The sequence below is a fragment of the Acomys minous genome, assembly GCF_964271855.1.
Source record: "Acomys minous genome assembly, chromosome: 4".
In the NCBI taxonomy this organism is placed as follows: Eukaryota; Metazoa; Chordata; class Mammalia; order Rodentia; family Muridae; genus Acomys; species Acomys minous.
This window is the reverse complement of record NC_140486.1, coordinates 60,601,197-60,622,283: the sequence shown is the minus strand read 5'-3', so window position 1 is coordinate 60,622,283 and position 21,087 is coordinate 60,601,197. Positions and strand designations below refer to the sequence as shown.

The 21,087-nt window shown below is 47.7% G+C and overlaps 1 protein-coding gene and 1 pseudogene across 3 annotated transcripts; one reads left to right on the top strand and one right to left on the bottom strand.

Moving 5' to 3' along the window:
- Window positions 1-520: 520 nt before the first annotated feature.
- Window positions 521-16,345, bottom strand: INO80C (INO80 complex subunit C). Of its 2 annotated transcripts, XM_084780210.1 has the most exons (5): window positions 16,083-16,338; window positions 8,732-8,842; window positions 7,263-7,374; window positions 6,294-6,361; window positions 521-955 (listed from the first exon to the last, which is right to left on the bottom strand). In XM_084780210.1, the coding sequence occupies exons 1-5, from the start codon at window positions 16,233-16,235 to the stop codon at window positions 824-826; spliced, it is 576 nt and encodes a 191-aa protein (XP_084636336.1). In that variant the 5' UTR covers window positions 16,236-16,338; the 3' UTR covers window positions 521-823. The 2 variants fall into 2 exon arrangements, with proteins under 2 accessions (XP_084636336.1, XP_084636337.1); XM_084780211.1 differs by lacking the exon at window positions 7,263-7,374 and having other exon boundaries at window positions 16,083-16,345.
- Window positions 11,434-13,901, top strand: LOC311596600 (small ribosomal subunit protein eS6-like; annotated as a pseudogene). The gene has a single exon. The product of its transcript is annotated as a small ribosomal subunit protein eS6-like (transcript).
- Window positions 16,346-21,087: the final 4,742 nt, after the last annotated feature.

Sequence of the window (21,087 nt, the reverse complement as noted above, 5' to 3'; positions counted from 1 at the left end):
AGATTTCTATTCTTTTCATGTGTATGAGAGTTTGCTTGCATGTGTGTGTGTGCACTCACAGTGATGGCAGAAGAGGGACTAGATGCCCTGAAACTGGATTTAGACATAGTTGTGCGTCACCATGTGAATGCTAAGAACCAAACCTGGGACCCCTACAAAAGTAACAAGTGATCTTAACTGCCGAGCCTCCAAAATCTGTTTTCTTTGACCCTAGCCAGCTACATTTCCTTTTAAGAGCTGAATTTATCCTTTGGCTCCTGGAGGCCACTTACTCAATTCACCATGTGCCTGAGACAAAGAAATCACCAGCAGGCAGGCATGCTGTGTTAGGTAAAGGCAGTCAACATTTCAAAACTCCCTGACAGCATAGTGGAAACCACACGGAAGCTTCTGATCCAAGGAAAGGCCAGCAGCCTTGAGGCTCCAGAATAGTCCAGGCCTGTGTGTCTTCACTGCGTATCCTTTGAAAATGTTGAGTAAGAGTTCACAACTTGCAAGCAAAATCAGGGACTTGCTTGAGTTAATTTAAATACATAATTTTACTGTACTTTCTTATCAAACAATTTTTACTTGAGGCAACAACTGAAGTACAATTAACTCAACTAGGAACGTCAAACTTGAATGGAAAACAACAACAACAACAACAAAAAACCCAAAAGACAAACACACACAAAAACCCAGAAAAATCCTCACAGTAAAGCCAGACATTCTTTCCAAGGCACAGAGCTGACATTTTCAGGCCGACAGCAGAAATGCGTGTTTCTATGAAACAAGGTCACAAGTGCAGTGTGATCTGAGGTCACTCCCACTCCCTCTCCACTTCTCAGGGAACAATGCTCGTGGCCTTCCGCAGGGCCAGGTAGCCTGTGACCACGTCAGACGGCAGCCTCCGAATGTAAGAAAACTCTTCAATGCTGCTGAACCGCAGCTTGCTCTGAGGATCTGTGTAGTTGGCCTGGGTGAGAAACAGGAAGAGGGAAGGGCAGAAAGTTGTTGGTGGAGATACAAACTTTAATCTTTTTCTACTTTACTCAAAGTAAAATCCGTTCTCATTATGTTTTGCTGTCACCAAGAACACTAAGTGGCTCACTCCGGCAAAGACTCATTCATCGCTCCAGACTTGAGAAACACTCCAAGGGACAGGCTGGAGGAAGAAGAGACAGCCTCATCACATCCTGGGTCACTTCTTCCTGCTATCTTGGGGGCTTCAAGCTGCAGCTCCAAAACTCCCTGCCTTCTAACTCCCACCTGTGCAGACTCACGCCTGGTCAAAGTGCTCAGACTAAGGAACTGCTGAGTGGTCAGCCCTCGGCAGAGCACGTCTCACCCCTCCCAAGGTTCAAGGACAGCAGCAGAGATGGAAGAGCCAGGATGGGAAGGACCGCTGTCAGACAGACGCTGTTTCCTTTGATGACAGCTTGATTCGGAAAAACAGGGACAAAGCTGTTTTGGAGAGCAGCTAGGTTGGCTATCTGGCAGGGAAAGCCACCCTCAGGTCCTCAGCAGGGTGCAGGCACATAAACTGGGCTTGGATTATCTGGCTCTGTATATGAGTCTATGAACCAGCCCCAGTGTGGCTTTGTATGTGGCAGCCTCACTCCTATCACCAAACAGTGCTGAGCTAGTTTACACCTCAGTGCCAGGAAGGCTGCTGTGTAAACAATTTGGAAAAAAAAAGATTTTGTAACACAAAGTGGTCACCAACAAAAGCTGGAACAGAGCGGACCCAGGAGCCGACATACAGCACACTGAATAAAAAGGAGCAGGCCAAACAATATCCCTGAACCAGATGAGAAAGGGCTATTGCACCATCCTCTGGACTCTGTCCCTTGAGACTGGAGGAAAAAACAGGCTGCTGCCCATAGGGACTCAGCAAGCAGCTTTACCCTGGTGCCCCCAACTTTACGATGACAGGCAGTGTTCACAGTCCCCCATACCCTCTAGAGCCACACACAACACTGGCCATGCAGATGTGACACACAGTCATGCCTTCCTCCTGTGCCCAAGCCACATGATCTATACAGTTAACAAAAAACAAAACTGAAGCATTATGTAGCAGAGTGCCCTTTACCAACACCTCTGACCTCAAAGTCTTTTGCTTCCCCCAAGAAAGCCAACGTTAGGTGGGGATCCTTCCTGACTTTTAAAATGGAAGCCCTTCTGAACAAAGCAAGCAGAGAAATTATCCAGTGGTATGGCATGTGTATGTGTGTGTCTATATGTGAGAGCATCATACAGTCTACATCTTCTAGTCAGGAATGTACGTGGAACTCCACCCATGTTGTTAGACACGGACGGCTCACAGAATACCACCACACATGTCAGCGACAGAGTTTCACGGGACTCCAAAACTTTGCTAACAGTTTCTCAGAAACATTTCTGCCTAAGTTCCATGCACAGCCTCTTTCTCCTGGGAGCTGCATAAAAGGCATATTGCCAGGTCAGAGGGTTTTGTTCTGGTTTTAAGAAGAAAGTGCCACACTGACACTCAAGGGAGCTGCCCCAATGCCCTTCCTACCCCGAAACAGCTGGGTATGAAGACACAATTCCTTTCCATCCAGGCTGAAATACACAAGCGAACACCTCGGTCCTTCCAGCTGACTGTCTTTGAGCTACCAGTGGGGTTGAAAGCCTGCGTGGTCATCCAGTCTCTTTTGCTACTGCCTGGCTCTTCCTCTCCCCCCCCCCTCCTCCTCCTCCTCCTCCTCTCCCTCCTCTTCCTCCTTCTGGTATTTCAAGACAGGGTTTCTCTGTGTAGCCTTGGCTGTCCTGGACTCACTTTGTAGACCAGGCTGGCCTTGAACTCAGAGATCCACCTGCCTCTGCCTCCTGAGTGCTGGGATTAAAGGCGTGTGCCACCATTCCCAGCCCCCCACCTTTTTTTTTTTTTAAGTTTTATTTACTATGTATACAGTGTTCTGCCTGCATGCACATCTGCAGGCCAGAAGAGGGTATCAGATCACATTATAGATGGTTGTGAGCCACCATGTGGTTGCTGGGAATTGAACTCAGGACCCCTGGAAGAGCCATCTCTCCAGCCCCTCACCCCCTTCTTTTAAAGGACTGTCTGTCCGTGGTTGGGTAGCAGAGCTCTTTGTATGTTCTGAAGACCTTACATGCAGCTTTGGTAACTCATGCATATGTGGCAAGGCAAGGAATCAGCTGATTCTACAGAGGCCTGAAGTAATGTTCTTCAAAATGTCCCTATGCCTCTTCACAGGTGAGAAACGTTGTACCAACTACTAGCCATGGTTAAGGAGAAAGTGGACACACCAAGGGGCTAGGTTCCATGTCTGCTCATAACCCATGACTTCCAGCTACTCAGAACGGCACAGGGCGAGATTCCCATGTCAGGACAAACAGTAACTAGTAACTAGGGCCAGCCACATCAGCTTTCCTGCCTCAGACAACCAATGAGACGAGGGAAGCGCACAGCATCATAGACAAGAGGCAGCAAAAGACCAACAGCTGAGGAAACAGCAGTCAGAGATGCAATTCAGGAAATCATTCTAGTAAAGGGCTGTGGCCAGCCTGCTAGATGCACATATACAAGCCCTGTGAAGAAAAGCCGGAAATAGAATACGCAAAAAAAATTCCTCAAAAAGTGTGTTTCTCTAAAAGATAATTAAAGCAGGAACTAATAATAGTCTGTTATCTTCCAAGGAAACAGGGCAACAAAGAACAGAGCATGAGCTGTAGAGTTATCAGCTACACAGGAGCATCACGTTCCCGACAAGCAGTGAGTACAGAAAATAACCTCACGCTAAGGGAGGATGAGCTTAAGGACTCTGAAGGCAACCATTCAGCTTTAAAAAAAAAAAAAAAGGAGGCATGAGCCGGGCATGGTGGCGCACACCTTTAATCCCAGCACTTGGGAGGCGGAGGCAGGCGGATCACTGTGAGTTCGAGGCCAGCCTTGTCTACAAAGCAAGTCCAGGACAGCCAGGGCTGTTACACAGAGAAACTCTGTCTCGAAAAACAAAACAAAACAAAACAAAAAGAGGCATAAATAAAAATGTAAATGTCCAGTGAGCCAAGTACCCTCATGGGGAAAACATGTGACCCAGCTCCACAGTAGGGCATCCTAAAAGGTACTGGACCAGCAGCTGTAGTGGCTGTGCCTTTAATGACAACACATGTGACGTTGAGGCAGGGGGATCGTGTGAGCTCAAGAGTTCAAGACTAGCAAGAGAAGTCACAGCGAGACTACCCATCCCAAAATAACACAATAAAAACCAGTGACAAAGTTGCCAAAAACAAGGAAAATTTGAGAAACTGCTGTAGCCAAGGGTGGTCAAAGAGTTATGACAATTAAATACGGTATGTTATCGTAGTCAGGACAGGACACTTCCTATTCACTAAGACAAGTGAGAGAAACCGTGGTAACAAAGCCATCGCTACTGGCTCACTAATCAGAACAAATGCACTGAGTCATCAATAGAAGGAGCTAATCTGGCGTCTGTGAGAACTACCCTAGACCAGCCTCTCAGTTTTACTGTAACCTAAAACTGTTCCAAACTATTTACAAGCGCCCAATTAAACCGACAGAAGACCAAAACAAGGGATAAAGGCACACAGATGGAACAAAGAAAACAGCTGATGAGGAGGTAGATTAAATTCCCCCACATAATGGCCACTGAAATGTGAGCCACGCAAAGCTATCATCTGGAGCCAGACTGTCAGGTGGGTACAAAGCAAGACCCTCTCTAAAAGAAACTCACTCTAGATATAAAGATACAGACTAAGGCAAAAAATAAAAGACAAATTAAAAATGTATGGCAGATATGCCGTGCAAAGTTTGCAGAAAAAGAAAGCTAGAATGGTGTTCTAGTTCATTCTGCCATGCTACTCAAAAAACACGTGGATGCCCTATAAACTAATGAGTCTTGTGGTGATGAGAGATGGCGCAATGGTTAGGAGCACCTGCTGGATTCCCCGCCTCAGGGTATCCTCAGAGGGTGCCAGGCACACACAAGGTGCACACACACACACATGCAGGCATGTGTGTCTGTGTGTTTGTGTGTACATGTATTTTTTTTTTAAAGAAGCAATGAGGCTTAGTTCTCTCTCAATGCTGACACCCTGGTGAGGCCCAGTTGGCTGTATTTCAACATGGGGTGAAAAGAACAGGCAAAACACAGGAAAGGCACGTGTGCATGCAAAGGTAGAGGAAAAACTCTTCTCATGACAGCCCTCTCCTGAAGAAACTAGTCCATTCCTGTGGAATCTGACCCATATGTGACCCACTTTTAAGAACCATCAACTCATCGGGCCCACCTCATATTGGCTCAGCTCCACCATATGGAGGCTCAGGCCACAGCAAATGAGCCGTTAGGAGAACAAACCCTTTAACCCAAGCATGGAGCTATACGAATTCAGACAGACGCGTACCCCAGAACAAGGGAAAGGCCCGGGAGCTGAGGGAGGAGATTAAGTGATAACAGAAGCAGCAATTCTCCTGGCACGATGTGTAGAACCAATGTGGCCAGTTTGTGACACACGAGGAGTGGTTATCCTCATTAAACTGCCAGGCCCTTAAATGAATCACGGGTGGATTTTGGAAACAGCATGCTTCATTGTTTCTATAATTAGCAGGAAAAGCCATATTTCAAATTCACTAGAGATGAGGGAAAATGAAGCTGAGCTGGAGTTCCTCTGCAGGTTCTGCACCTTGAGTGGAAGCAGGCTCTCTGCCCCCGAGCAGCAGCACTCGCTGCCATCACATCTCTCTCTCTCTCTCTCTCTCTCTCTCTCTCTCTCTCTCTCTCTCTCTCTTTCTCTCTCTCTCCTCCAGAGGCAGGGAGGGGTCACAGTGCTCCGGGGAGCACGGAGGACCAGAGCCACACAGCACCACATGCACAGAGGGCTCCAGCCCTTTACACATGTTGGTTAGCAATTCTGCTTCACTTGGGCAAAGACCTAGTAGTCTGTGCTTATTCTGATTTTAAGGATCTGCTCTCCAGTGCTAGGCAGGCGAGGCAGGTACTGCTCTACCACTGAGCCATGCCAGCAGCCTTCAAACCCCCCACCAACTGCGCAGTAGGAGAATCTTAAAACCTTAAGAGGAAAAGCAGAAGTGGACGTTCCATTCATGTTCTCTCATACAGCTACCAGTCAGAGAAAAAAAGAAGTGAAAATTCTGTGTCTTGCTTTCTGGAGTGACGGCCCCTCCAGGCTACCCACACAGACACTCAGGTCACAGCATGAACTCTAGGCAGGATCATCAATTTAGAGAGACACAGATGTGAAACCTTATATTCAGTGCTAATATAGACAGATGTAATTATACTCACAAGGAGGCCTGAAACATCAGAATACTTCTTAGCTGGCTTAAAGGATGGCGGAGCATCAATACTAAAGTCTGAAAAGAAGAAAGGAAAGAGAAAGATGACCAAGTAACCTTCAAACTATCCCAGCTCCCCCTCCTTGACTCTAAGCTAACATATGACAACAGTCCTGACATTTTCCTTTATGATTACACGCTTACAGAAGTCTCTGAGGAGTAAGCAGAGAAAAATGGGAGTTGGCTCAAAAATAGCACAGTATGTCAAAGGCTAAGTGCAGGCCTCAGCTCGGGACCTGCCCTGGGTACATCTGCCCGAAGGCCAGTTCACAGTCTCCAGCTAAGATGGACCAACAGTGATGAAAGGCCACCCAGCCACTAACTGGATCCACACACCCAGACTCAAGCGGTCCACACCCAGATGACTAACTTGTCACCATCTGAGTCACCCCCATGAAAGATGCACAGCAAGAGAGGAGAGGTGGAGAGGTGTTGGAACCTGAAGTTTCCAACGTCACTGAGCAAAACAGCTAACGGGTTTGGCCCAGGGCAGGACACACCACAGTAGGAGGTATTTACTCAGCGAGTCAGAGTGTAACCATCGTGACTGCTTGCTGAGACTCCCAACCTCACATTACAGGTGGGCTATGTTGTTTGTGAAAACAAATTTAAGAGTAGATTTTTAAATGAAAAGCCTAATAAAAAACATGGACATTATCACAGTGGCATCTACTTCTCCAGACTGGAATTTTAAATAAGGACACTAAAATCCACACCCCCGTGGCAACAAAAACAGACCCAACACAGACTCAGTGAAAAGGGAATACATGCATAATATCCCTGGATGGGTGCCACTGCACGGTTCTCAGGCGAAGAACATTTTCCCCGCAATAACACAAACACGAGCAAATAACGTAGGCTTGTTGTGAGGAAGTTCCTGTCTGCATTACAAACACAGGGAAGGCTCTAGACAGCTCACAGTTAGGATCATTCAGTTGCCATGGCAACGCCCTTTCAGCAGCGAGGATCTGTTTGAGGTTCTTCCAGGTTCTATTCTTCTTGCCAGCTACTGCGCCACCATGGCCTGAGTGCTGAATTAAAGGGGGTTAGGAGAGAGGAGTCAGTGGGGGTGTGCCTGGAGAACCCCAACACCCACCATGCCCTGCTAGACCTGCCAGGCACCGCCCAGCCCATCAGCGACTGTCTGTGCTGCTGAGATCTTTAAAAGTATCTCACCAGACTCTTTAATCTTTGTTTAACACAACACAGTGTTTAGCTGTTCATGGTGAATGTTCCTATAATCCCAGCACTCAGGAGGTGGAGGCAGGAGAATCAGGAGTTCAAGGCCAGTCTCAGTTCCAGGATGAGTTTGAGGCCAGCCTGGGCTCCTGGAGATCCTTTCTCAAAAAACAAAACAAGTAAGCAAGCAAACAAACAAACAAAAAACAAAAAACACAGCTTGAGGGCTACCCAAACCTACAATTTTGCTGGTGGTGGAACAGAAATAAATGGCTATTTTTTTTTCAGCATGCACACAAGAAAATAAATTCTTCACTGGGTTTAACCTAGTTGAATTCACTTAATGACCTCATTTTAAAAATAAGTTTAGCCCAAAGTTGGATTTAATCTGGAGCCTACATCTCTAAACCCCTCTGAGGGTGTGTCACTAGTGGTCCTGGAAAACTCAAATAAGCTTCAATCATGGTATGGCAAGCCTTCTGGAAATTTCTTTTTGTGCTATAAAGATTAAAAGCATGAAATGGAAAAGACTACTAACATATTTGTAGACCCTGGTTACAACGGCTTGCCAAAACTCATTAATAAAAAAAAAATTAAAGTTAGGCTTTGGGCCACTGTAGCTGATTACTTAAGACAGCCCTCATGAATGAAAGGTAAGGGTTTCCGAGGCGGGCTCCCTTTTAGTTATTTATTTCAAGCTTCCTTTAAAATTATTTAAGGCCAATAAAAAACACAGGGGAAGCCGGGCGTGGTGGCGCACGCCTTTAATCCCAGCACTCGGGAGGCAGAGACAGGTGGATTGCTGTGAGTTTCAGGCCAGCCTGGTCTACAAAGCAAGTAAGTCCAGAGATCGCCAAGACTACACAGAGAAGAAGCCCTGTCTCGAAAAATAAACAAACAGCACAGGGAGCAATCATGGAACAACAGATGCACCCTCAAAGCTCTGTCCTCTGGGGATTCTGAAAAGGCCTGGCACACAGGGACAGCACAAAGGGCCTTTCCTGTTCTTTCCCATATATCTGGGCCACCCCCCCCCCCACAAACGGCCTTTCCTGTCCAGTCTCCTCTCCTCCCCCCACTACCCCTCCCCATCAACAGCCCATGGGACTGAGGGAGAAGGGGACTCCAGGGCCACCCCAGGCACAGCTAGATTGGAGGCTGACATGCGGTTGGTCACGGGTGTATTTGTATAGCATCTTATGAGCTTACCACAAAGTTGGGATCCTTAAATGGCAGCGGTTTGGCAGCTTTTTCCAGAGGCCCCGAGCTAAACTCAGAAGATGACATCTTATTCTCACTCATGGCTTCAATGCCGACACCCTTAAAACACAGAAAAAAAATTCTTTGAAGTCAGGTGGGTTCCCCACTTTTACTTCTAAGAAGACAGATATGCAAGTGCCCAGGGCTCCAGGAGGCAGCCTTAGGAGTCTGGACCTTAAGGGTCGAGTTTGGTCAGAGGTCTCAGGCTGGAGCTAGTTTGGGGACGATGGGACATGGGAGTTTTGAGAAAGAGGAGGAAGCTGATGTGGGTCAGCTGGCTGCAGCTGGAATGTGGTGCCCAGTCAGCTTACACCAAGCCTTTATGCTAAAAACCCCAAGAGAAAAGAAGACTAAAAAATGCCGTCTGACTTGTAAATCAAATCCAAAGCGGGCGTTCTAGGAACGCTTCACAGCGACGTGTCAGGTACAGGCCCCGTGAGTTTCTCAATATTGACACTGGTACAACCAAATCCTTTCCAAGACACAGTTCACTCCAACATTCCAGAACACTCTCTTGCCGAAGGGCAACCGAGGTTCTGATTCTCCTACATCACTTTCACCTCTCCCAGAACTTCCTACAAGTGAAACCTGGCACGGTGTGGCTTGCACCTGGCCCGCTCTGGTCAGGATGGAGCGTAGATGCCTTCACATGACTCAGTGGTTTGTTTCATCCACTTTCCTATTTCTCAGCAGAGTGGAGTTCACTACATGGGTGTGTTAAAACCTATGTATCCATTTCCCTGTTGAACACTTGGTTTATTTTCAATGTTCAATTATAAACAGAGCTGCCATACATGTGTACATATACATCCACTTGCAGCCATATACATGTAAATAAATAAAGCTGTTGGTTATAGTGTTTCCTGTCAACTTGACACAAGTCACCTGAGAATGAAAAATGACAATGATGAACTGTCTTGACCAGAGTGGCCTATGGCCTGGCCTACAAGGAACTGTCTTGATGGATGACTGACATGAGACTATTCCACTGTGGGTAGCAGCATCCCTAAGCAGGCAGCCCTGGCTATAGAAAAAGCTGGCAGAGCAAGCCAGAGGGAAAGGCGGCGAGTAAGCAGCGTCCTCCACGGTTCCTGCGGGAAGTTCCTGCCTTCCTTCTCTCAGCGATGGACTGTGACCTGGAAGTGGGAGCTGAAATAAGTCCTTCCTCCCCTGAGTTACTTTTGTCATGGTGTTTATCACAGAAACAGAAATCAAACTCTTCCAGGCACGGTAATGCATGCCTTTAATCTCAGCACTTGGGAGACACAGGCAAAACTCTGTGAGTTTGAGGCTAGCCTGGTCTACAGAACAAGTCTGATATGTAAGCTATATAGGGAAACCTTGTTTCAAACAAAACACACACACAGACACACACACACACACACACATACACACACACACACACACACACACACACACACACACACACACACACCCTGCCACCAAAAAGAAATCAAACTAGAACAATTGTCACGTTTTCACTTCTGTTGGGCATTTAGCTAGGAGTGAAGTGACCGTGCTCCCGAGAAAGTGTATATTTAAACTTTGTAAGGTGTGTGCGTGCATGTGTGTGTGCCCTCTCTGTGGGATCTGTGGCAGGAACAGCAATGGGCAGACAGGGCCATTCACCGTCACAGCAGTTCTCTGGGATCTTTGCACAGAAGGGCCCAGGCTCCTTCACTCACAACGCTCCTCAGGGTAGACAGCTATCCCATCATCCTCCACTGCTCCGGTCTTCCCAGCATTATGCAAAACCTTAAGCCTTAAAAAACTCACACTAAGCCAGGCGTGGTGGCGCACGCCTTTAATCCCAGCACTTGGGAGGCAGAGGCAGGTGGATCGCTGTGAGTTTGAGGCCAGCCTGGTCTATAAAGCGAGTCCAGGACAGCCAAGGCTACACAGAGAAACCCTGTCTCTAAAAAAACCAACAAAACCAACAAAAAACACATAAAAACAAACAAACAAACAAACAAAAACCCCAAACAACAAAAAGCCCAAAACCTCACACTGAAACCTAGCTTGTATTTCTTTATTTACTTGTGGTTGTGTGCACTACCAGCTCTCCTCACTGAGCCATCTCACCGGCCCTGAAATCTCTATTTTAAGAGGCTGTGACCCAGGACAAAAGCAGAGAAGAAGCTGATTAGAAGGTACCTGGAGGCTCTCAGGAGACCAGCCAGTGGTAGGACGAAAGAGACCATCTGGCACAAACAAGCTGAACTGCTAAGGAAGCCAAGAGATGCAAAAAGGAAAGGAACCAGGACTACAACGGTGACAAGAGTACTGTAGAGAGAGTGTGGCCAGCTCCAGTGCTCCATCCTCCAGGGGCAAAGCAACTCACTGAGGGGTGGGCAGGCGGAGGGTCTCTAGAGGCCCCAGTGAAAAAGTGTGGACTAGACAGTCATTAAGTTCTACCAGGGAGAGGCCCCGCCCCCAAACCAAGTGCTTCTGCTGGGTGTGTGTGTGTGTATGTATGTGTGTGTGTATGTATGTGTGTGTGTGTGTGTGTGTGTGTGGCGGGGGGTGGGCCGTGGTGGGGTGTGTTATGGTGACCAGACAGACGCTTGCTGCTCCAGACAGACCAGCTTAGGGAAGCGTCCAGAAGGGAATGAGGTACGGGAATTGGCCCAGTAGTGGAGCACTTACTTTGTATCACAGAAAAGCTACTGCGTCTCCAACAGTGGAGGCTTCTCTGCCATCTCTAGCCAGACAAACCCGAGACGTCACACTGGTTTCAGCTGGCCTCTCCTCTTCAACCCTACCCTCATGCTACTCCACCCTTGTTCCTCTGTTCCCCTCAGTCACAGTCTCCGTGAGACTCTGGTCTGAGTCAGGATGCCAGGAAGGCCTTTAGTCAGAGGGAAAATCAAGTCTGCTGCAATAAAATAAGATACAAGATGACCTGGTCTTTCCACACCGTGAAAGCACCATTAGCACTAAGACTTTATGAGATGGAATATCCAGCCCTGAGACACAAAGGGCCCAATGGAGCGCTGAGGAAGTAATGCCTAGAGCTAAGGCCTATGCACTCTTTGCATTTCTAAAGGAGATGGTGTAAGTCCCAGGGTTGAGAAATGGCCTTGCTCTAACACACTGGAATCAGCAAGGCCCAGGGGCCCCACCCACTTCAGCTGAACTGTAGAATCCAAACAAATGGCTTCGGCCAACAGCAGCCCTCACGACTGGGATTCAGACCACAGGACAACCTTGTCTTCCCTCTGGGGTGTTTTTAAAAAAAAGAGGATGTTGGGTTTTGTCAATACTTATGAATCAAACACAGGAGCCAGGCACGGTGGCGCACAGCCTATAGTCCCAGCACTCAGGGAGGCAGAGACAGGCAGATTTCTGTGAGTTCGAGCCCAGCCTATGTCTACAAAGCAAGTCCTGGACAGCCAAAGCTACACATGGAGAAACTCTGTCTGGAAAAAAAAAAAAACCAAAATGAAAAAAATCAAACACGGCAACATATAATAGTACTCTGTACTACGAAGCCCAGCTGGGCTACATAGTGAATTTCCGCCAGCCTGGGCTATCTAGCAAGACTCTGTCTTTAAAAAGGTGCCCACAAAAAGCAAGGCATAGTAAAACAAGTCCTTAATCTCAGCACTGGGAGGCAGAGGCAGGTAGATCTCTGTGACTTCAAGGCTAGCCTGGTCTATATACCATAAGTCCCAGGTCCAGCCAGGGCTACATTGTTGAGAGTGTCTATCAAAAAATAAAAGCAAAAACAAACAAAAAATAATCTAAAGAGAAACAAAAGGCCATCTTAATGTAGTGATTACACTGCCTGCTCCAGGCATACGTGAACACGAGGTCACATTATGGACAGACTGCAGGAGAATACAGTCCATGCAGCTGGAGACAACACCAGTCAAGAGCATCCGAGGGCTCTTTTTCCTGGTGCCTCCTAGGCAGTCGGCTGTGTCAAGATGAAGCTGAGCACCTCCTTCCCTGCATCCAGCTGTCAGAAACTCAATGAAGTGGACGATGAACACAAGCATCTGTGAGAAGCACATGGCCACACAAGTAGCTACTGCTGCTCGGGGTGAAGAGCGGAAGTGTTATGTGGTCCAGATCAATGGTGGGAATGATAAGCCAGGTTTTCCCATGAAGCAAAGCGTTTTGACCCATGGCCAAGGGCACCTGCTGTTGAGTAAGGGGCATTCTTGTTATAGACCAGAGAAAACTGGAGAGAAGAAGCGCAAGACTGTTCATGGTTGCACTGTGGATGTCAGTCTGAGTGTTCTCAACTTGGTTATTGGGAAAAAAAAAAAAGAAAAGGAGAGAAAGATATTCCTTGACTGACAGTCACTACTGTGCCTTCTGAGCTGGGACCTAAGAGAGCTAGCAGAATCTGAGAACTCTTTAATGTCTCTAAAGAAGATGATGTCCACCCATATATTGTCAGAAAGCCCTTGGACAAAGAGGGTAAGAAAGTCAGGACCGAAGTACCCAAGATTCAGCGTCTTGTCACCTCAGGTGTCCTGCAACATAAACACAGAGCTCTGAAGAAACAGCATACTAGGAAAACGAGGAGGCTGCAGAAAACACTAAACTTTTGCACAAGAGAACAAAGGAAGCCAAAGAAAATCACCAGGAACAGCTTGCCAAGAGACATAAGCTGTCCTTGCCGAGAGCTTTTCTGAGTCCAGTCAAAAATAAGTCTTTAAGAAGAATAAATAAAGTTGGGCATGGTAGTGCACGCCTTTAATCCCAGCACTTGGGAAACAGAGGCAGGCGGATCTCTGTGAGTTCGAGGCCAGCCTGGTCTACAAAGCGAGTCCAGGACAGCTAAGGCTACAGAGAGACCCAATCTGGAGGTGGGGGTGGGGGAACAAATAAATGATCAGACCTTGGAAAATAAAAACAAGGAGCATACAAGGGAGCTGGGCATGAGAGTGCATGCCTATAATCTCAACATCCAAGAGCCTCAAACAGGAGCATCAGAAGAAATTTGAGGCCAACTTGAGATACATACTGAGTCCTAATCCAGCTTGAGAAACAAAGTGAAATCCTGTTTCAAAACCCAAAGACCTGGTGTTAGGATTCTGCTTCAGTCCGCCTACCTGTGATGTCACTGCTTACCTGCCATGAGGGTGTGGCCCTGCCCAGGGCCATATAAAAGGACAAACCTCCACGTGGCTGCCCCCCACCCCCCCCCACCCCCCCCCACCCCCCCCCACCCCCGCGAGCTTTCTCTCTCTCTTACCTCTCTCTCCCCCCTCTACCTGCTCTACTCTCTTACTTTCTCTCTGTCTCTCTCTGGGGTAACCCTCCCCCTTTCCATCCCCCCCCATGCTCATTTAATACACCTCATATAATATAATATCTGTTGCCTGGCATCTTATTATCCATCATCTCATTTTCTTTTTATTAATCATAGCACCCAGGCTAGTGAGATGGCTCCACAGTTAGGAGCACTGTCTGTTCTTCCAGAGGTCCTGAGTTCAAGTCCCGGCAACCACATGGTGGCTCACAGCCCATCTATACTGGGATCCAATGCCCTGTTATGGCATGCAGGGGTACATGCAGGCAGAGCATTTATATGTAATAAATAAATCTTAAAACAAACAGACAAAACAAAGACCAAGCCAAGCGTGGCGGCACATGCCTTTAATTCCAGCACTTGGGAGGCAGAAGTAGGCAAATGGATCTCTGAGGTTGAAGTCTATCTATACCAGGACTACAGAGAAACCCTGTTTCAAAAAACAAAAAAAGCACATACAGAAGAAATTAGAATGGTGAGCTCTAGGGAGGGCTGAGCCAGGATTATGAGTTCAAGACCAGCCTACCTTACTTTCTTTTTTTTTTTTTTGTCTCAAAGAAGCAAAAACCACTGTTTTATGAGAGGCAATTACATCAGTTATTTGTGTGAATTAACTTGGAGACAAGAATATATTCTGTATGATTCCATTAATATTACATTTATTTATTTATTTATTTTGGTTTTTCGAGTCAGGGTTTCTCTGTGTAGCCTTGGCTGTCCTGGACTCACTTTGTAGCCCAGGCTGGCCTCGAACTCACAGCGATCTGTCTGCCTCTGCCTCCCAAGTGCTGGGATTAAAGGTGTGTGCCACCACGGCCGGATATATTACATTTTAAAACAAAGTTGACTGAGGTAAAAAGATGGCAGAAGACTGATTACTTCTGGCAGGGAAGGAAGAGCAGAGTGACAGAACTGCAAGGCTGAGGCACGAGGACAAGATCAGCAGGAATTCTCGGGGCCTCTGGGGAATGCTATCTCATCTGGAGACTATCCAGTTTCCTTGCAAACATATTAACCCGATAAAATGCTAAGGAGTGGGAGCTTCGGTTACCAACAGAGTCGCTGGGCAAACGTGCCACACAAGCTGAGGGGCAGAACTATCTTTATAAAATGCAAGGACCCCGCCGGTGGTGGCGCAGCCTGTAATCTCAGCACTCAGGGAGGCAGAGGCAGTCGTATCTCTGTGAGCTCGAGGCTAGCCTGGTCTACAAAGTGAATCCGGGACAGCCAGAGCTCTGTTACACAGAGAAACCATGTCCTTAAAAAAAAAAAAAAAGAAAGAAAAAAAAAGGGCAAGAATCCAACCAATCCACTCCTGGCTTCCGCCAGTTGTAAGTGGTCAGTGTCCCAACACGCTGTGCTCAGCACTTTCGTCATTGACCGCAACCTCACTTAAAAAAAAAAAAAAACCAGATAGGGTTTCTCTGTATAGCCTTAATGTCCTGGAACTTTCTCTGTAGACCAGAATGGACTTGAACTTGCAGAGATCTGGCTGCCTCTGACTCTCAAGTACTAGGATTAAGGGCGATCATCGCCCAGCTTGACCTCAACCTCTTAAACTCCAGATTTAACACATATAAGAAGAATGAAGGAACCCACTGGTATTAATCATTGTTTTATTCCTCCACGTGGAACAACTGGGACGAACCCTCGGACTCCCGCCGGGTGTCTGCGAGATGCGCTATGGGGTGACCCGCGAATCTCCAATGCAGAACGACACAGAAAACAAGCCCAGACAGAACTGGGCGTCCCTTCTCCTAAAATCGATTATAAACTCCCACATTCCTAAATGACGCAGGTGACCTTCTGACTAAAACCACAGGTTCAACCTATGACTCAAAAATACTAATTATGAGCACAAATTAGGATGTCCCTCAGCGAGCTCTGAACCTCATCATTGCCCGCCCCCCCAGCCCCCTCCCTGCTCTGGCGCAACGCGCGCGCTTCAGTCTCCGCCCCGCCCCGCGCAAGCGTCCTCGGCGCCTCTCGGGCCGGCGCATGCGCTCTCTTCCCCTGACGGTGCGGCCTGTGTACCTGACCAAAGCCGGAGGCAGATAGCTTTTTCTTCTTACTAGCGCCATAACCCCCTCCGCTGCCGTTGTGGGAAGGGCTAGCTGGCCTCTTCTTGCTGCTCCTAGCTATGGCGGGGGTAGGAGTGGCAGCCACGATTGGAATTTGAGCCGCCATCCTGCCCGCAAGTCGGCCTGCGATTCCCCACCCCCACCCCCACCTCTACCAAGGCTGGCCCTAGTACTTCCGGCTAGATGTTACTTCCGTGTTGATGCTCGGAAACTCCGCGAGCCTCCTGGAGCTTAACGGACTCCTCCTCTTAGGAGGCGGGGCTTGGAAGTGTTACTTCCGGGTCGGAAGGCGTGGGATTGGTAGCTGCTGCAGATTATGATCCTTCGCCTGGGGCACGTGCCTGGAGGGTCCACTGAGCATCCGATGTTTTAGTAGCTATTTCGACACCCCCACCCCCGCCTTGTTTTTTATCCTGCCCTTAGCTATGTAGACCAAGCTGACCTCAAACTCCTGGAATTCTTTGAATACCAAACCCTCCATTAAACACCTCCCAAATGCCAGGATTACAGGCAGGTGCCACAATGCCAACTCAATGTCTGTAAGAATAAAGAAGGTTAAATATCAGTGCAGTAGCAGATGCCCGAGCTAATTGCTCAGTCTTAACTTATTACCTGGGTTGAAGTTTTATGTACTGCACAATAGACTAGGAAGAAAAGACCGTTCTTCAGTCTTTTAGGAGCCCAGAAGTACTTGTTGCCACGCAAAGGACATTCCTCCTCCATTTTCCTCACTTAAGTGCATACCGACAAGAAAAAAATTAACATAGCCGTCAGGGAGGTCACAGACCTACAGCAATCCATAAATCTCGATGCCCTACTCCTTGTTTCTTGTTGTTGTTGGCTTTTGGTTTTTGTTGTTGTTTTTTGGTTTTGCCTCATACTGGATTGTACTTCTCCAGAGATTTTATGCCATTATCTGACTTAATAGTTTCTAACTAGGCGATGCATGTCTTTTGGCTAGGATATAATAATATCTCTGCAAGGTGACAGCCGGTTGTGTCTTTCGACTGGGGATAAATATATCTGTCCCGAATTACAGTGACTTGCACAGCATTGATGCCTTATAATTATATCTGGGTGAAGTAGACATAAAGGGTGACTCTCTACAAGTCAGTAGCCACAGCAGCTGTATGCATCTGGGTATTTGTAACAGGCTGATGCAGAGGCGCAGGGACCGCTAAGGAGCAAGGGGCTGGACAGTACTGCTACTGGCGCCTCTTCCAGTGTGGAAGTGTTATTTCCCCCCTGGAGAAATTTCCCCTCCCCCATCCTCATCTAATCTATTTCCTTACTCCTTGTCCCAAGGACTCATGCGATCACTCAAGCAGAGCTCTTATCCCAGCCGCCCCTTCAGCTTAATTTTCATCCTCACTGTTCCCACCCCCGGTGACTCGGTCTTCCATCTGATCCCTGTGGCAGTCTCCAGCTGGAAGTCTGAGCTGCCATCTTTTCATAATCCATCCTTGGCTCCAAGGCCCTCACTCCCGCTGGCTGCTAGAATAGGTTTTTAAACCTGACTGTAGCACTTAACTTTCTCGTATACAGGACCCCTTTATCCTCTAGATAAAAACCATAAAACTTTTTTAGTTTGGCACATTAAGTCCTTAATGACTTAGGCTTACCCCTTTTCTTTTTTTTCAGTTCCCAACAAGTAGTTCTTTGTGCCCCTGCCAGAGACACATTCTGTTTCCTAGAGTCTTCTGGACTCTGAACTCATTCTTTTGTTTCCATTGTTTCCTCGGCTAAGAATGCCTAGCCCCTGGCCTGCCAACTGCGCATTGTGCCTCCTTCCAAATTCTTCTTCTAAGAAGTAGCTGACACACCCTTCTCCCCTTTGCCCAGCCATCTGAATTTTGTACCCCTGGGGACATTGACCCGCTTCTCCTAACGTTTACTGAGTTCAAATATGAAGGAGTCAGACAAGTAGCGTACCACCATATGGTTTCCAACTGCCAATTCTAACCTCCGTCTCACTGATTGCTTTCTTCCTGGAATTCTCCCCCTGGTTTCTGAAACGTCACCATCCTCTTATTTCCTCCCAAATTCCGGTTGTGTCTTTGGCAGTTGCCTTATTCTACCAAATGCTTGGTGACGCGACTAGAGTCAAGTCCCTCTAGAGGTAAGCGTTTTAAGCGTTCCCAGGAGTCATCATGAGCAGCCGTGATGACTGACCTAGGATCTTCTTCCTCTATTCCTTTACACTGAGAATTCCTGGGTCTGAGGCCCTCAGCCATTTCCCAGCCATTCCAATAACTGCTAGGGCTTGAGTTGCCGTCTCCCTTGTGAGCTGCCTCCTAGCGTCCCACTGCATTTGCAGGTCATGCTTGCTGCCTGAAGCCCTTCGTTATATTCTTGCATCCCTAGAGTGAGGCTCATGACCCTTGACATTGTTTTGAAGGCCGTCCAAAACCTGCTATCCTCACAGGCTGACCTCTTCCTCTGGTGTCTGTACTCCGTCTCATTTTCCATCTTTGTCTGTCCCTCGTCTCTCAGGGCCTAGACACACAGTGCTCCTCCTGTACGGAAGTTACTTTCCTTCCAGGTCTCCTCTCCTATAGTCCTGGTAACTTCCACTCACCCTTTTCTTTCTGCTTGACATTGGCTCATTTTTTAGCTTTTTCCTGTCCAGTTTCCTGCTACCTCGAGTCTGGGTAACTAAGACTCATGGTAGCAGGACTGCACCTGCCTTTTAAACACTAATTCTGGACGGTAGAGATTCGAAGAGGCAAGAAAACCACTTCCTGTCCTTGGGGAGAGGACCGGAAGAGAGTCTGTCTTCCCACCTGGACATAAACTCCCTGTGTGCAGCTGCCTGAGTCATCGAGGCTGGAGCAGCAGAGCGTCAGCAGACAGTGGTGATGAGTACCATGAGGATGCTGGAGGGCATCCATATAAGGCACAAAAGCTGTAAGCAGGCCAGAAACCTGTTCTGCGTCCACTACAGACTCCCTGGTCACAGCCTGCTGCCAGGACAGGGAGACGCCTCTTACACCACCACACTGCATGTGCAGGTCACATGTTATCCACGAGCACTGGAATGGAGCAGCGAACACCTCTGGCTTGCTGACTTTCCTCTAAACTCCCAAACATCCCTGGAAACTTAAAAAGGCATCTCTCACCTCCGCTGCAATGTTTGCCCTTTTGTGAGCTACCCCTGCAGCCTCCTTGCTGGTTCCTGAAGCTTCTGGCTCCCGCACCAGTGCCACCGTTCTTTCACCAATGGCTGCTGAAACCTTCCTGCGATGCTGCTAGTGACACTAAACTGAGTGTACCAGCTAAGCAGAGTCTTGATCCCAGTTAAGACTGAAAGATTACAAGTAAATAACATGGCTGCTCTGTCTCTGAGACATAGAGTGTCTGTTTTATTGTCTCAAAAAAAAAGCTCAGGAAATACAGAAGCTATTTAGGATCAGGCTGTTGCTGGCCAGAAGACAAGCTGCCCATTTTCTTTTGATAATGTGCATGAAGTTTGCAGATCATAGCTTGCCACGTAAAGCACAGCTAATGAAGGACTCCTCACTGATGGGAAGAAACCTTGAAACAGCTTAAGATAAGATGCTGAGAAAGCTCTCCCAGCAACCATGATCCCTTGCTCTTTATTTCATCATGATATGTGAACATGTGTGGAACTCCAACCCATGCATCCAGCCACAGCCTCCTGCTGACCACCCCTCCCTTAGGACTTTGGGAGAATGCAATGAACAAGGTTCTCAGTGGTCCTCAAATGGACACAGGCCCATTTGAGCCAAAGACTCTGATGTCCTCAGTACCTAGAAGAGTAAGTTCTCCAAGTGCAAGCCAGTGACCTGGACAGACCTTCTTCCTTGTCTGCCTCCTTGCTCAGTGTAGCCAGGCAAAGTCAAAAGAGGGCTGTCTTGCCCAGTCCAGGTTGCCACCTGTAGAATAGGATCGAATCCAAGAAGGCCCCAGATGAGCTCAAAGGAGGGGTAAGGAACTCCAGTTATCCTTACTGCTGGGCTGGAGAGAGAAAGGTGGGTTCAAGAGGAGACACACCTTTATTTGAGGTGCTAGGAAGTTGATGTGATCTTCACCTTTAGGCCTAGTTTCACAAAAAGTGGGGCGAGGTGGAAACCATACCATTTGCTAAGTGGAGGGCAAATGTCAAAGGCTTGAGAAGGCCTGTGGCCAGGCCTGGAGAAGCCATCATTAAGGTATTGTGAGGGATGGTCTCTTGACAGTATGCCTGGGCCCAGCTGATTTCTAAGATGCTCTTTATAACCACTGCCGTTTGAAAGGTCAGATATTGATCCTTTTCCACAGACACAGCTGGCACATCCATGTGTAGACATGGCTGCTCTGGCAAGAGATGACATTAACAGACCTTCTAGGTCTGTGTGATCCAGGTAGAATATAGACATGCCTTTAATTCCAGGAGAGAGAGGCGAGTAGATCTGAGTTCAGGGCCAGCCTAGTATAGAGCAAGTTTCATGTGTGGTGGTACACACCTTTAATCCCAGCACTCAGGAGACAGAGGCGTGCAGATCTCTAGTTCTAGTCAGTTCTGTTCAGGCAGTTTGGTTGAGTCGGTGAGTTGAGAGGCAGTGCAGTGGAGTTCAGTTCATGGAACTCAGAGGCAGTTTTACAGAGACAGGCTGAAAAGAGAACAGCCCGCATAGGTGAAGACAGAACAAGCCAGAGAGAGAGAGAGAAGGAGCCAGAAGATTAGAAGAGATTGACAGAGTCTGAGCCAGAACAGCTGAGTTGAACCAGCTAGCCAGAGTCCAGAAAGAGCTAGAAAGGGTAAGCTTATTCAGCAGTAAGTCTCAGAGGCTGAAAACATTCTAGGCCTAGGTTAGATCGTATGGAGTCTAGAACCTTCCAGGACTAGGCCTAGGTTAGCAGACGGAGGCAGTAAGCCGTGGAGATGACAATTATATCAGGTGAATAAAAGTTACCTTTACAGCTGGGCATGGTGGTGCACAACTTTAATCCCAGCA